This window comes from Nycticebus coucang, chromosome 6, assembly GCF_027406575.1.
Source record: "Nycticebus coucang isolate mNycCou1 chromosome 6, mNycCou1.pri, whole genome shotgun sequence".
Classification (NCBI taxonomy): Eukaryota; Metazoa; Chordata; class Mammalia; order Primates; family Lorisidae; genus Nycticebus; species Nycticebus coucang.
This window is the reverse complement of record NC_069785.1, coordinates 112,162,153-112,179,107: the sequence shown is the minus strand read 5'-3', so window position 1 is coordinate 112,179,107 and position 16,955 is coordinate 112,162,153. Positions and strand designations below refer to the sequence as shown.

At 38.2% G+C, this 16,955-nt stretch overlaps 1 protein-coding gene across 2 annotated transcripts in view; it reads right to left on the bottom strand.

Moving 5' to 3' along the window:
- Nucleotides 1–5,992: 5,992 nt before the first annotated feature.
- CUL5 (cullin 5) overlaps nucleotides 5,993–16,955 on the bottom strand; it is a 132,783-nt gene continuing 121,820 nt past the window's right edge. For both annotated transcript variants that reach the window (XM_053593822.1, XM_053593823.1), the window contains 3 exons: nucleotides 16,159–16,277; nucleotides 14,749–14,872; nucleotides 5,993–9,519 (listed from right to left, as the gene is read on the bottom strand). In XM_053593822.1, the coding sequence (XP_053449797.1) occupies nucleotides 9,325–9,519; nucleotides 14,749–14,872; nucleotides 16,159–16,277 (438 nt within the window). In that variant the 3' untranslated portion in view covers nucleotides 5,993–9,324. The remainder of the gene's footprint in view (nucleotides 9,520–14,748; nucleotides 14,873–16,158; nucleotides 16,278–16,955) is intronic.

Genomic DNA, 16,955 nt, shown 5'->3' with positions numbered 1-16,955 from the left:
GACTCTTTTTTTTTTTTTTTTGTGGTTTTTGGCCTGGGCTGGGTTTGAACCCGCCACCTCCGGCATATGGGACCGGCGCCCTACTCCCTGAGCCACAGGCGCCACCCTCTAGTGACTCATCTTAAGGAACTGGAAAAGGAAGACCAATCCAATCTCAGACATTGTAGAAGAAAAGAAATGACCAAAATCAGATCAGAACTAAACAAAATCAAGAACAAAAGAATCATTCAGAGGAAAACAAAACAAAAAATTGGTTCTTTGAAAAGACGAACAAAATTGATACACCTGTGACCAGATTAACTACAAACAGATAAGTGAAATCTCTAATAAAGTCCATAAGAAAACAAAAAGGAGAAATAAGCAATACCACAGAGATCTTCACTGAATACTACAAAAATCTCTACACCTGGAAATTGGAAAAGATGGAGAAAATGGACGAATTTCAGAAATCACACAATCTCCATAGACCCAGCCAAGAAGCAACATAAGCAACTCTTGAACAGACCAATTTCAAGCTCCAAAACTGAAGGAACAAAAAAAAAAAAAAAAACTTTCAACAAAAAAAAAGTGCCAGACCAGATGGATTCACAACAGAATTCTACCAAACCTTCAAAGAAGAACTGATACCAATATTGCAGGATCTACTGCATAACATTGAGGAGGAAAGAATCCTTCCCAACTCCTTCTACAGAGCAATTATCACCCTGATACCAAAGTTGGGAAAGGGCACAACAACAATAAAGCTATATACTGATATTATTAATGAACATTAATGCAAAAATAATAAAATCTTAGCAACAGGTTTGGCCCCTGTAGCACCGTGGTTATGGTGCCAGCCACATACACTGAGGCTGGTGGTTCGAACCCAGCCCAGGCCTGCCAAACAACAATGACAACTATAACCAAAAAATAGCCGGGTGTTGTGGCAGGCGCCTGTAGTCCCAGTTATTTGGGAGGCTGAGGCAAGAGAATCGCTTAAGCCCAGGAGCTAAAGGTTGCTGTGAGCTGTGATGCCATGACACTCTACTCAGGGCGACAGCTTGAGGCTCTGTCTCAAAAAAAAAAATAAATAAAAAAAATAAAAATAAATTGAAGAAGGGGGTAGGGAGGCAGGGGTTCAGTAGCTTCTCATCCAATGAGTACAATGCATGGATATAGGGCACACTCCCTGGCTATAGGACATAACTAAAACTCCAACTTTTACCTGTCATGTGTAAATTATATAATGGCTATACCCTCATATTAATCTGAAATTTTTAGAAAAATGAAAAAAAAAGAAAAATTTTTAGCCTAGCTATACTGCAAAGGACAAGAAGGTTAAAGAGTACATTTAAAGAAGGTTAAATGTCCAAGTGTGTTTGGACATTTGCTAAAGAGATTAGGCATGTGACTTGTGGATGGAACCATCCATCAATATTGTTAAAATGTCTATACTAACTGAAGCCCTCTATCTCAGCAGAAGCCAGAAATAGAGATGGGGTTACTCAGGAAGCATTTGTGGGGAGCACAAGAAACACTATTAGCCTGGAGGGAAAGGGACAGAGCAAAGTGAAGGAAGAACGACTAGTTCCCAGGGCAGGGCCAGGCTCACAGAGGCCAGATGGAGCCAACTATCTACGTCTGGAAAACATTCAGCCAGGAGTCAGAGAGTATGGTAAGCTATGAGGCCACTGCACTCCATCCTGGGTGACAGAGATCCTATCTCTAAAACACAAACACACAAAAAGAATGTTTGAAAGGTTTAGGAGAAGTAGATATTTATGAAGCAAAACACAGGAAGCAGGAGAGGATGGGATTCCAAAAAGAGTAAACTAGTTGGCCTTCCTCTGTCACATGTGGGCAGATGAAGATGTACGTTATTAGAGGTTTAGAGTTGAAAGAAAGGCAATTTGTGAAAGTTCATGTGTGGAGGTCTTATTTTCTCTGCTTATTTTTTCAAAGCAAGATCATCCGCTGAGAATGAAGGAAGGTAGAATAGGGGAAAAGAAAATTTAATCACACATTTAGCAGCCACAGAAAAAGGACCATGTAAAAGCATTCTCAAGCTCCACTCTTCCACTTCCTTAAAGGCACACTTGTATCGTGGTCTCTTAAAAAGGAGTGTCAACTTTTCTTGTTTATTTATTTTTTTTGAGACAGAGTCTCACTATGTCACCCTCAGTAGAGTGCTGTGGCATCACAGATCACAGCAACCTCCAACTCTTGGGCTCAAGTGATTCTCTTGCCTCAGCCTCCCAAGTAGCTGGGACTACAGGCACCTACCACAATGCCTGGCTATTTTTTGTTGCAGTTGTCATCGTTGGTTAGCAGGCCCAGGCTGGGTTCGAACCCAGTGTATGTGGGTTCACCTTCACTGAAGGTGTACCACCTTCAGTGCATGTGGCTGGTGCCGTAACCACTGTGCTACAGGCGCTGAGCCTTTTTTTTTTTTTTTTAATGAGACACTCTCTCATCCTGTGGCCCAGGGTACAGTGCCACAGCATCAGCCCAGCTCACAGCTACCTCAAACTTCTGGGCTGAAGTGATCCTCTTGCCTCAGCCCCTTGAGTAGCTGGGACTACAGGTGTGCCCCACAATACCTGGCTAATTTTTCTATTTTTAATAGAGATAGGGAGGTCTCCCTCTTGCTCAGGCTGGTTTCGAACTTCTGAATTCAAGTGATCTTTCTGCCTAGGCCTCCCAGAGTGCTAGGATTACATGGGTGATACACTGTGCCCAACTAAGTACAAAGCTGGTTATCTCCTTGGACTTATGCCTTCCTGGTTTCTATTGCTCACTTTCTTTTTTCTTTCGAGACAGAGCCTCAAGCTGTTGCCCTGGGTAGAGTGCTGTGGCATCACAGCTCACAGCAACCTCCAACTCCTGGGCTCAAGTGATTCTCCTGCCCCTGCCTCCCAAGTAGTCGGGACTACAGGCGCCTGCCACAACGCCTTTTTTGGTTGCAGCCATCATTGTTGTTTGGCAGGCCCACGTTGGATTCGAACTCGCCAGCTCAGGGGTCTGTGGCTGGCGCCTTAGCCACTTGAGCCACAGGCGCCAAGCCTCTATTGCTCACTTTCTTTTTTTTTTTTTTTTTGTAGGGACAGAGTTTCACTTTATTGCCCTCAGTAGAGTGCCGTGGTGTCACACAGCTCACAGCAACCTCCAACTCCTGGGCTTAGGCGATTCTCCTGCCTCAGCCTCCCGAGTAGCTGGGACTACAGGTGCCCACCACAACGCCCGGCTATTTTTTTGTTGCAGTTTGGCCGGGGCTGGGTTTGAACCCGCCACCCTCGGCATATGGGGCCAGCGCCCTGCTCACTGAGCCACAGGTGCCGCCCTCTATTGCTCACTTTCAACCATCAACCACTGCTAAAGAAAAATGTAATTAGTATTAGCCACCTCAGTAATCCTTAATACATTTCCTTATTAAAATGAAAATAGTAAAAGCCATTAACAGCCACAGAAGTCTTCTGTCATTCTCTAGACAAACAAGAAGTAGGAGAGATCTAGGCTTGACTCCTGACATTAGGCCATGGCCAATCCACAGGGCACACTGATACTCACTTTACTCACTCTAGGATCTCACTATTAAAGCATTTTAACGTTTGCTGTGTGAATCCTTTAAATTCACACACAGAATTGTTTACATCTTTACATGTACGTCTTTTGCTTTAATCAGAATGAAGACAGTTCACAAAAATCTAGAACTCATCCATCATCACTTCTCACATTGTACACTAGTCAAAACAGTACAATGACACAAAAATGTCCATTATTTTGATTGTATAGCCTAGAATGGGGAATTGGAAATAAAGCCCACCCGTTAAAAACTTTGAACTCTGTCCTTAAGCACACAGGCTCTCATTCATTCAGTAGTACTTTGCACCAGACTTATTTCTTTTTACCTTGTTTTGGTAGGTCTTGATCCTGAACTTGATACTTTGGAGACATAATAATACAAAATTACAGGCGGCACCTGTGACTTAATGGGTAGGGCGCTGGCCCCATACACTGAGGGTGGCGGGTTCAAACCTGGCCCCAGCCAAACTGCAAAAAATAGCTGGGCATTGTGGCGGGTGCCTGTAAGTCAACTCGAGAGGCTGAGGCAAGTGAATTGCCCTAAGCCCAGGAGTTGGAGGTTGCTGTGAGCTGTGTGATGCCACCACACTCTACCAAGGGCAATAGAGTGAAACTGTTTCTACAAAATAATAATAATAATAATACAAAATTACAAATACAAAACTCCTAGAGACCCACCCAGGGCCTTGGAAAGGGCCTGTGCAAGTAAGAGAGCCTAAAAGCTTAAACTTAACAGTAAGTCTGTTTCAGGGTTTTGCTTTCTTGACACAAGGTCTTGCTCTGTCTCCCAGGATATAGTAGCTCATTGCAACCTCAAACTCCTGGCTCAAGGGATCCTACTGTCTCAGCATCTCCAGTAGCTAAGACAACAGGCACACACCGCTAATTTTTCTTTAGCATCTTGCAGAGATGGCATCCTGGGGTCTTGCTATATTGCCCAGCCTGTTATCAAAATCTTGGCCTCAAGGGATCTTTCCTCCTCCTCCTTTTTTTTTTTTTTTTTTGTAGAGACAGAGTCTCACTCTATGGCCCTTGGTAGAGTGCCATGGCATCACACAGCTCACAGCAACCTCTAGCTCCTGAGCTTAAGCGATTCTTTTGCCTCAGCCTCCCAAGTCACTGGGACTACAGGCGCCCGCCACAGCACCCGGCTATTTTTTTTTTGTTGTTGTTGTTGTTGTTGTTGCAGTTTGGCTGGGGCTGGGTTTGAACCCGCCACCCTCGGCATATGGGGCCAGCACCCTACTCACTGAGCCACAGCCACTGCCCGATCTTTCCTCCTCCTAAAGTGCTAGGAGCCATGGCATCTGGCCTTAAATTTCTTTTAAATGGAGTTTCCCTATGCAATTAACCCATTTATGTCAGAGGTTGAAATTTCTCAAGTCTTTGCATGACTGTTTGACAAGCTCCCAGCACGCCAGTATCTAGAACAGTGACTAACTCTGTGTACCACGTGACAACATGTACCCTCAAGAAGCAGATGTGTGAAAAATCAGACCTCAGTAATGACCCAGAGCAGTAGGATGTACGTAACTGCATGTCACTACCAGTCCAATAATGGAAGGTAAAGAATAAATGGGTTAAGGTCCCTGTATGCAATTCAAGTTTTCTATAGTCACCTTTTTGTTTTAGAAAGAGTCTCACTTTGTTGCTCAGGCAAGAATGCCATGGCATTAGCCTAGCTTAGAGCAACCCTTAAATGGGTTCAAGCTATTTTCCTGTCTCAACCTCCCAAGTAGCTAGAACTACAGACTTTCCCCACAATACCAGGCTAATTTTTCTATTTTTAGTAGAGACAGGGTCTCTTTTTTTGCTCAGGCTGGTCTTGAACACCTGAGCTCAAGGAATCCTCCTGTCTCAACCTCCTATAGTGCTAGGATTACAAGTGTGAGCCCCTGTGCCCATCCTGGTATTGTTTTAAAAATCAGTGGGTATGGCCTATAGTCAGCTTTTTGATTATTAAACTGCTCACTTGATCAGTAACTACTTGCTATCAAGCATACTGTCCATCTTCCTAACATTATTTACTAAATTGTCACTAGCTTAGAAGTATTTCACAAATTTTCAAATTATCCAAATGTAAAATAATTTGTTTTTTACTTTGTATAAAATTTGAATTTTGTTATGATATGGCATATCTAAACTGCATTAATGAATGATGAATGCATTAATTTATTTTCAGGTTTGAAATTTTTGACCTGTTTCAGGTACCACATGCTATCAGTTGAAAACCCACATTTCTGACTGCTTTCATTTTGAACTAGAATTTAGGAATCTAAAATAAAAAGTGTTTTTTTTTTTTTTAATACATCTGATTCCTAAGGCTGGCTGCAATTTACTATTTCATGTTGAAACATACCTCCTATAAAAATTTTAAACTCTTAGGAATTATTTTATAGTAGAACATCAACATTTCTGAAAAGGTGAAAGCTTTTATATTACATTTTTATTTTGCAAGAAAATAAATTATACAACTTAAAAAATAAAATCCAAAAATTAAGCAGTTCATCAAAATATTTCAGCCTACTGCATACAGAAACTGCTACCATTTAAAATTGTACAGCATTATCATCTCAGTATGTAGTGGCACACATTCAAAATTGTATAGACCAGATGAAGATAGATGACAACTTAGGAACTCAAATTTGTTCAACACTCCAGATGGCATATGGTGTAGATGACAGGAAAGCGCTCATGTGATGTTTATTTCACAAACATGACCTTGGAAGAATTTATAAGACAGCATCCCAGTCATTTACATGAAAATAGAAAAACAAGCTTGAGTTTAAGATAGCAAATCTTTCTGTAAAACTAGCAAATCTTTCACCCAAATTGAAGTTTTAAAATTTGCCCCTTGAGCAGCACTAATGACATCCTACTGCAAATAATGCAAAATACTTTTTAACTAAAACAACTTTTTTATTCGGGTTGTATTTTGTATTAAATTTAATAAAAAGTAAAAGTAAGAAAAACTAACATTTCATTTTGGAAATTTTAACATTTATGCACAAAATAAGAGCAAGAGACTTAAACAAGTTGAAAGAATAGGGACCCCTCTAATACATGTAAAAATCGGAAGACTTCAGAATTTATTTCAAGATCCTCATTAAATCACTGGAGCAGTAATGTTCTAATGTTTATTCCATAGTAAGCATCAAAATTGTTACACATTTTCACTTCCTTTCATGTCTACTTATTCTGGCAATGAGATGGCAACAAAGGTTAATGTTTTTCAGACACACCCATCTTTAGATGAGTGTTCAAAGCTTAAGTTAACCTGTGAAGTATCCTATTGCCACGTTGATCATAAAAAATTAAATATATATGCATGTATATTTTAGGGGGAGTGTTTTCTTTTCCCTTAACTATATCAGGCTTCCTCCCTGCTCATATAGCACTAATTTTAAGTGCACATTTGTAGACAAGAGACCTGATAAAGGATACTAACTGTGATTCTGTACCTTTAGCAAACTGCTGGTAATATTTTCATTCTTTTATTTAACTAGCAAATCTATTGTCAAAATATTAAAAGAAAATTCAACAATAATATAGGCACCTTGTCAACTAAATTGGTTTCCCATAAACACCAAAAAGTAGTTAAACTTTCGTATATGTAACAAAAAAAGTGATGAAAACTGTAAGGTTACAGTATTTGCTGCTATTCAATCCCCAAAATACAATTAGGACATAATTAGCTATTAAAAAAGTTATAAAATTTAATAGAAAACTTCACAATGGATTTAGTGTTACCCACTTTTGCATTAAATTTGCCTTTATAAATCAAACATCATGGCTCTCATTCTTAAATGACCAAAAAGATCAGAAATTCCAAAGACTACTGAGAACAATTAAGGTTTAAAACAACAAATCCTAAATTTTAAAAAATGGCCTGTAATTGTTCCTCCCATTGTTTCTTCCTTTGGCATTCTTGTAGCAGGACAAGCAGACATGCCAATACCAAACTATCTGTCAGACACAAACTCTCTCTTCTAAATTTCAAATTTACCCTTTGTTAGCAGTCATCTAATTAGAGAAGACAGTGAGCACTAATTTTAGTTTAATTCATCACAATATACTTGTTCTAGTAATTGACATATGCTACCTTAAAGATGCATTCAGATTTTAAATTATAAACCAAATTCCAATTTCCTATGAGTTTCAGAACAGATATATAGCTGTAATCAGCAAAACCTTAAATGTTTTAAATTTATTTTCCTTTCTAGCAGGCAGCTCACAAAGCCTCGAGGTTGGGTACAGATTCTACGCAATGTTCCTAGAAGCACTCTGCTGTAATGTAATACTGAATGCCTTTCTGCACTCCGTTTCCTATAGAAATATTACTTAACATCAAACAAGATATAAAATAATTTGCAAGAAAATTTGAAACGTGCACCACAATGAGTAAAAATGCATGTTGAGGCATCGTTTCCCAATGGGGAATAAATTGTTCTCTTTTAAATTGTTCAAGTCCTCAAGTCTTAACATTTCTACTACTCTGGGTTATTCAGTTGCCAGCAACTTGTAAGTTGCTACTTTGGATTGACTGAAAGGAACATGGTAAATGTTGCCTTCTGAACATTTTAAAAATGTTTATTTTTAAAATATATAAATATATATGTACATATATTTGGCAAGTTTACTGCTCATATTAAGATTGCAGCAATTTTGCTTATGCTTTTCAGGTCTTGTGTTTTTTCTCTTCCTTCTAGGTGACTGATGACTTAATTATGACCTTTTAAAAGAGAAATGTCTTTCTTTCTGGAAACCTGAGGCTATAAATCCCTAATCATGAGACTTCAAAATACCAAAATAGTTCTACACTACAGATTAAGAGATCAGTTACATAACTGTATTATATCAGAGCAGGAGATCTCTGCATTGTTTTTAATAAATTTAGATATGCATAATAAATATTAGGTATATAAATATTAAGTGTGTTAATAAACACACTTAATACGTTTGTTTCGCTATTTTGACTCTGCAATCATAATGACCTAGCTATCTCCATAATTTTTTTTTAACAGTTGAAGCAACAATTAACATAAGCTTCACTTTTTCAAAACAAGCTGCCCAGCCATGTAAGATTAAAAAAAAAATAAAACAAAAAACACCTCATCATTTAACAACAAACAGCTAAAACAGCAGTCTCCTACTTAAAGAAACCCAACATTTGTAAGTTAGAAATATTTAATACCATTTTTAGGTCACCATTAAAATCCAGTTACTATACTGAAGCAGTGTTTGAACAAACAATTTGATATTCTTAAATACTTCTCGCCTGTATCTGCGCTTTCCCAATGTTGCACTGATCAGCTCACTCTTTTCAAAAAGAAACCAACAGTGCTATTTCTAGTTTTAATTGCATTTTTTAAGAACAAAAGATAACAGTATTTTTCAGTGCATGAATATCTGAAAATCCTTCCTTGTGCAAGTACATTTTTCTAAGAGAGGAAAAAAAGCAACAAGAACCCCGCCCTCAACCCTTCCCAACTATATTTCTCCCGGTGGGTATAAATCAAATTTACTTTTAAAAGTTCATAAAGGGCTCTTCATGAATGCAAGTTTCTCCACAAAACAGCATGCTGTTAAAGAGTGTGCAACATGAAGGGAACGCCACCATGCTAACTACTGTGATTGGCAAAATAGAGTTGCTCTGTAAGGTAAGGCAGAGATTATTTATGTAATCAAAGTCCAAATAAACCTTTCTCCAGCACAAACTGTTGAAACTTTCTGCCCACGCACTTTTGTCGATGGTATTCAAGGTTACGCCATGTAGATGAAGGTGTTGATGTCGGACTCATCTCTTCGGATGTACTTGTGCTCGATCAGCCACTCTATCTGCTCTTTTATCATTTTCTTTTGTGGCAAGAACATGTTTTTCAAAATTTCTACTAATTCAGTCTGCAGCTGAGCATTACTAATTTTCTTTCTCATTTTCATTATTTGTATGATAGCTTCCTAAAACAAAAAAATAAAAATGAGAGAGTATTAATATATTAAATATCTTAAATACAAGTAAAGGCATTCTCTATCTAACATCTACCCAAAGGAGTAACAATCCCTAAAGGATTAATCTTGAGACCAGTGCCTTTTACTTAACAAATAAAAGTATCTTTTTTTCTACTCCCCATATAAGAAAATCTGCTTGTCATAGAAATTTTAAAAGATTAAGAAAAAAGGAAAATCCCTCATAGCTTCTCTGCTGAAAGAAAACCACACCTACTGTTACAAGGTATTTTCTTTTTTTTGAGACAGAGTTTCACTATATCGCCCTTGGTAAAGTGCTATGGCCTCACAACTCACAGCAACCTCTTAACTCCTGGGCTTAAGAGATTCTCTTGCCTCAGCCTTCCGAGTAGCTGGGACTACAGGAGACCACCACAACGCCCGGCTACTTTTTGTTGTTGTTGCAGTTGTCATTGCTGTTTAGTAGGCCTGGGTTAGGTTCAAATCCGTCTGCCTCGGTATATGTGACCAGCGCCCTACCCACTGAGCAACAGGTGCCGCCCCATATTTCCTTTAATTCCTTTTTTTCTTATACCTTGCACATTCTTAAAATATATGAATTAATTCATATATATGAACATGAATTAAAATGCAATAAAATCCTTATATGTAATGTTCCCCTTATATTCAGTTATTTCTTTGTGTGGTAGCAGAGGCACCTTTTTTAAAAATTTTTCTGAGGCAGAATCTCATTCTGCTGTCCATGGCATGAGCCTAACTCAGAGCAACCTCAAAACTCCTGGGCTCAAGGCATTCTCCTGCCTTAGCCTCCCAAGTAGCTGGGACTAAGGAAGGTGCCTACCACAATGTCCAGCTAATTTTTCTATTTTTAGTAGAGACAGGGTCTTGCTCTTGCTCAGGCCAGTCTTGAATTCCTGACCTCAAGGGATCCTCCAGCTTTGGCCTCCCAGAGTGCTAGAATTACAGGCATGAGCCATGATGCCTGGCCTGGTGTTTTAAAAATCAGTAAGGGCTAGCACAGTGGCTCATGCTTATAATCCTAGCACACTGGGAGGCCAAGGCAGGTGGATTGCTTAAGCTCAGGAATTCGAGACCAGCCTGACCAAGAGCGAGACCCTATCTCGATAAAAAGAAAAAAATAAAAACAAAAATCAGTAAGTATAATCTTTATATATTTACCAAATTAATAAATTATAGTTGCTATAAATATTACCTTCAGTTTGTATTGATCCAATTAATTTTTTTTTTTTATTGGAGACAGAGTCTTGTTTTGTTGCCACGGATAGAGTGCATAGCTTACTGCAATCTCATATACTCATAGACTAAGTGATCCTCCTGCCTCAAGCCTCAAGTACCTGGGATTGTAGGTGAATTTTTCTATTTTTTACAGAGATAGGGTCTTGCTCTTGCTCAGGCTGATCTTGAACTCCTGACTACTTATCCTCTCACTTCAGCCTCCCAGAGTGCTAGGATTATAGGCGTGAGACACCACACTCAGCAATTATACGCTTCAACTTTCTAAAAGGATATTTTCCATTTTATCGACATTTTCCTTGATAATTTAATTGCTACTAACCTTATAAAAGGGGTTATTTGAAAACTGTTAAATATCCTTTTTTACCTTTTCCAGTATAAGCCCTCTCTTTAGCCATCAAAAGGCATCTGTCTTGGTGGAGATTAGAATTTATTAAAAAAGAAATATGAAAAGAGAAAAAGAAGAAACATTTGATTTTAAAATTTAAAATGGAATTTTGCCATAAATCAATAGGCTTGGAGCCAGGCCAAGAGAAAAATACCTTCAACTTCTCTTGTATAGACATGACAACCTCTTCATTAACATTAAAGTTCAAGTGAATTCCTCTCACCCTCAATATATTCAGATACCAGGTTCTTGATCACAGATCATCAACTGGGATTTACGTCAAAGGTCTGATTGAAAGAAGAGGGAAAGTCTGTCCTTTCAGGCACTTGAACATTAATTTGTATTTTTGTTTTTGGCTGAAGAACTGGTGTCCTCACCTGAATATAATCAATTACTAAAATTCTAGCAATGCTGCTGCTGCTTCTTTTTTTTTGAGATAAAATCATACTCTGTAGCCCTAGGTAGTAGTGTGCGTGGTGTCATCGTAGCTCTCACAGTATCCTCAAACTCTTGGGCTCAAGAGATCCTCTTGCCTCAGCCTCCCAAGTAGCAGGGACGACAAGCCCCCATCATGATGCCTGGCTAGTGAGATGGGGTCTCACTCTTGTTCAGGCTGGTCTCAAACTCCAGAGCTCAAGCAATACTTCCACCTCAGCCTCCCAGAGTGCTAGGATTACAGGCATGGGCCACCTCGCCTGGCCCAGTAGAAACATTTGTAAATGTCCTAATATTTCCTCATCTAGCTTTGGTAGAGGGGAAGGTGGTGACTGTGTTAAAGAATCTAAGAGGAAAACAGAGACGCTCTGGCCCTGGTCCCCATTTGATGTGCTGGAGGTCACTTAAAGAGTGGCATAATATGATGGAGATAATCTGCACTCTCGACTCTCCCACAGTTCCCACATGTCACAGAGTTCACAGCTAATGGCCCGCTATAAGGCCTTTCCTTCCAGGGTAGGGTGATCCTGCAATAACAGAGGATGACAGTGTGTCTTGTAGACCAAGGTCCACACAGAGCAGGGTAAGGCAGTTGGAGCAGAAAGGAGCCACATGGCCTACCAATTGGAAAAAAAATAAACCATAAGTTCATCTACTACAGTATTGGTATGTATAATAGAAAGCCAAATTCTCAAAGGGGACAGATAAACTACGCCATGCTTACCAAGAGCAAGAACCCAGTTACAACTGCCATCCCATTACACATTTCAACTCATTAATTTGTCTGGAATTAAATCTATAAACTATATCCTCACTTTTCCCACAGTAAAAATTTCCAATACCTCTTAATGAATAATCCATTCCCTTTCTATGGGTTATGGAAATTATTTCCTATATTGCTTAAGTCTGCCTATACTTTAGGTTTTATTATTATTATTTTTTACTCTCTTATAGCTTCCTTCCTTTCTGCAATATATACTTTAGGTTTAAGTCCCATTATTTTCTTCAAGTAAGCCATCTTCTTGCCGCACTATTTTATTTATTTATTTTTTCACACTGTTTTATTTTTGTACATATTTTAGTACATTTCAACATCTGGCAGGGCAAGTTTCACCACCACCAACACTTTATTCTTATTTTTTTAAGTTTCTCAATCACTTTCATCATCTATTTATTCTGATAAAACTGAGAATCAATTTGTAAAATTTCAATAGTATTCCTAAGTTTTTTCACTCTTCCTAGTCATTAAACCACTGAATTTCATATGAAATTTAATGAACTTGGAATTAATATGGGAAAAACTGACTTTTTATGTCAGTCAACCTTATCATGAAAGAATATGGTATTGCATAAGGTTAAGACTACATACTGTCTGATTTTAGTTATATGAAGACCTAAACTAGCAAAACTAAGCAATGGCGTTAAGAATCAGCTGGGGCTGAGGAGAAGATTGGCTGGGGAAATTATTGTAGTGATGGAAATGTTCTGTATCTTAAATAGGTATGTGCATTTATTACAAATCACTTAACATTACACTTTGCAATGTGCATTCCATTGTATGTAAATTATAACTTGAAATTTTGACAACTTTAAAAAAGAGCTTTTGTCTATTTATTCAAATATCCTTCTGAATTTCTCAGTAAAAGGTCATGTTCTCTCCATACAGGTCCTACTCAGTACTTAAAAAAAAAAAACAATGCATTTTACGGTTCCTCATTTTATTTTCCCCTTACTTATCGTTACATGGAAAGGCAATTAGCTTTTATTTATTCATCTTTTCTCTACTACTTTGTCGTATGATCTATAATACAAAATTTTAATATTTTCCTCGTATTTCATATTTTATTGCACTGTCCAGAAGTTTTAAATAATATTAAATAAAAATAATAAAAGTTGGGGTGGTGCCTGTAGCTCAGTGGGTAGGGCGCTGGCCCCATATAACGAGGGTAGTGGGTTCAAATCCGGCCCCAGTCAAACTGCTACAAAAAAATAGCCAGGCATTGTGGCGGGCGCCTGTAGTCCCAGCTACTTGGGAGGCTGAGACAAAGAGAATCACTTAAGCCCAGGAATTAGAGGTTGCTGTGAGCTGTAATGCCATGACACTCTACCGAGTATGGTAAAAAGTAATAAAGTAATAATAATGATAAAAGTTGAACAACTTTTTTTTTGGAGACACAGTCTCACTTTGTCGCCCTTGTAGAGTGCCGTTGAGTCACAACTCACAGCAATCTCCAACTCTTGGGCTTAAGCAATTCTCTTGTCTCAGCCTCTCAAACAGCTGGGACTACAGGCGCCCACTATAATGCCCAGTTATTTTTAGAGATGAAGTCTTGCTATGGCTCAGGCTGGAACAACTTAGTTTTAAAACAACTATTTCTCAGCGAGGCATGGTGGCTTGCCGCAGTGCCCAACTGGGTTTTTCATTTTTTTTTTTTTTTTTATTGAGTTGGGGTCTCACTCTTGCTCAAACAAGTCTAAAACTTCTGAGCTCAAGCAATCGTCCCACCTCAGCCTCCCATAGTGCTGGGATTACAGGCGTGAGCCACCATGCCCGGCCGCTTAAATTATATTTAAGAGAAAGAATGGATATTAGAGAACTTCTCTGGTTCCAAATAAAAATTTCCTAATTTCATGTTACAATGGAATATAATTTTAAATACAGTAGAACCACCATAGTAGACCACCTCCTTAAGGTGACTTAATTTTCACAGATTGGACATGCACAACATGTATGTTTCAGTACAGCAGGTCCAGTTCCTGATGCTGAACACCTCCGTATGTTGACCAGTTTTTTACAGTCCTTTGTGTGGTCAATTTACAGAGGTTGTACTATACTTCAACCCTACTGTGATTTGTTGCTGAGATTCAGGTGGGGTTATAAGGAGACATAACCTAAAACAAAAACCAAGGATTTATTTAACTAATAGATCAGAGTCAATGGGCAGCCACCCAGTCGAACAGATAGATAACCCTTTCAGCAGGTAAGAGATTTCTATCTATATCATTTTTAAATTCTAATAAAATAAAAATTAGCTCATTTTTTAAAAGCCTGAATACCTACATGCTTTTAAATAAAAAAAAAAAAGTTTACAAAAAACCCCTAAGGCTTTTCAAAATGTAGACATTCTGTCAATATTACAAACCTGGGTTCTTAATATTCTTAGTTGCACTATCCCTTCATTCTCTTCTTCTCTCATCCTTTCTGTAGTGAGCTGCAAGCGTCCAATCAAGTTGATTTTACCCCTTTTCTGAACTTTTGCATTTTTTCTATAAAAAAATTGAACCAAATATTTTATAGTGAAAAAGCTTTAAACATCATATTGCTGCAACAATGGCTTAGAAAAAAATTTCAAAATATTCTAAAAATTAGCATCAAGAACTGTTTAAAAGAAAAGTAACAAATAATCAACATGTAACTTTAAAATAAACTCTTATCATTTCCTTTAAACATGATACAACCCCTCTTAACAAAATATGAGTAATGGGCAGCACCTGTGGTTCAATGGAGTGGGGCGCTGGCCCCATATGCCGGAGGTGGCAGGTTCAAACCCAGCCCTAGCAAAAAACTGCAAAAAAAAAAAAAAAAGACAAAAGAAAAAAACAAAATATGAGTAACTATACTTCCCTGTAATAACAAAATAAATATAACTTACATTGCCATGAAACTGGTCAGCTAACTGAAGATACTAAGTTAAAATTAAGCATTATCATCTTATTGCATCTAAAGGAAAAAATGCTTTGAATAAAGTTTAGTGCTTAATTTAAAAATAAAAAGCAGGCCGGGCGAGGTAGCTCACGCCTATAATCCCAGCACTCTGGGAGGCTGAGGCAGGTGGACTGCCTGAGCTCATGGGTTCCAGACCAGCCTGAGCTAGAGCAAGACTCCATCTCTAAAAATAGCTGAGCATTGTGGCCAGCACCTGTAGTCCCAGCTGCATGGGAGGCTGAGCCAAGAGAACTGCTTGAGCCCAAGAGTTTGAGGTTGCTGTGAGCTATGATGCCACGGCACTCTCCTAAGGGTGACAAAGTAAGACTCTACCTCAAAAAAAGAAAAGAAAAAAGAAAAAGCAAGAAAGAAAAAGAGGGCGGCGCCTGTGGCTCAGTCGGTAGGGCGCTGGCCCCATATACCGAGGGTGATGGGTTCAAACCTGGCCCCGGCCAAACTGCAACCAAAAAATAGCCGGGCGTTGTGGCGGGCGCCTGTAGTCCCAGCTACTCGGGAGGCTGAGGCAGGAGAATCACTTAAGCCCAGGAGTTGGAAGTTGCTGTGAGCTGTGTGAGGCCACGGCACTCTACCGAGGGCCATAAAGTGAGACTCTGTCTCTACAAAAAAAAAAAAAGAAAAAGAATACAGATATATCCATGAAAGATACAGTAAAGAAGTAAATATCTCCGATTCATTTTTTCAATAAATAACTAAATGACAAAATATAGAGTGACAACAGTATACAGTTATGTTTTAAATATCACACAAGGAAAGTAATTATTTTGCTAAAAGCAAAGCACTAAAATTCAAACAAGATATTTTTATTTTAGATCAATATAAAGCTTACATTAAACTGAACTCCTGGTTCACTGAGAAGAGGGTACCTTCTGTGAAGTCTTTGGGTGAGTTGACTTGAGGTTCATACAATAAAACTTGCCGTTTGAGCTTTGGGAAAGCCACTAAAGACTGAGGACAAAGAGAGAACCATTAGCATTGATCAACGGTATAGGATTCTGATATTCTCCAACATAACTAACATAGGCAAGAAAGGGTATAATCACAAATTCAGAATATCTACTTGATACTTCTATGACTGTAACAATATAAATTCATAATGAGGAAAGAGAAGAGGAAAAGTTATGAGGAAGCAATAAACACTCTCTTTACAGTAGGACAAGAAATGGGATGGGTCACATAGACTATAACAAACACTACCTGCAAGTTATAAACCAGCTATGTCTTCCGAAGGCAGTCGTTTGTTTTGGAACTTACTAAGTCTATGGAACAGAGTTATAAGCCGGAGGCCAAAATGTTCTAACCTTTAAGTTTTTGTTCATCATAAAATTTTTAAACATACTCTTTTAAACATACATGTATAAAAAAATGCCTATCTTTCATCGCATTTGTCACAGGTAATATAAGATTAAGAGATTCTCCTTTTAATTAATTAATATGAAATTAAGAGAATCTCCTTTTTTTGGGGGGGTTTCTCTGTCACGGTAACTCATCTATTTTCAATTTCTTTTTTCCATAAATATTCATTAGTATATTTTTATTGGTTACAAAATCATTTTGAAGAGTGTTATGAATTAAAAAAATATATTATAAACCAATCAAGTTATTTTCTGCTATATGAGAGGATAC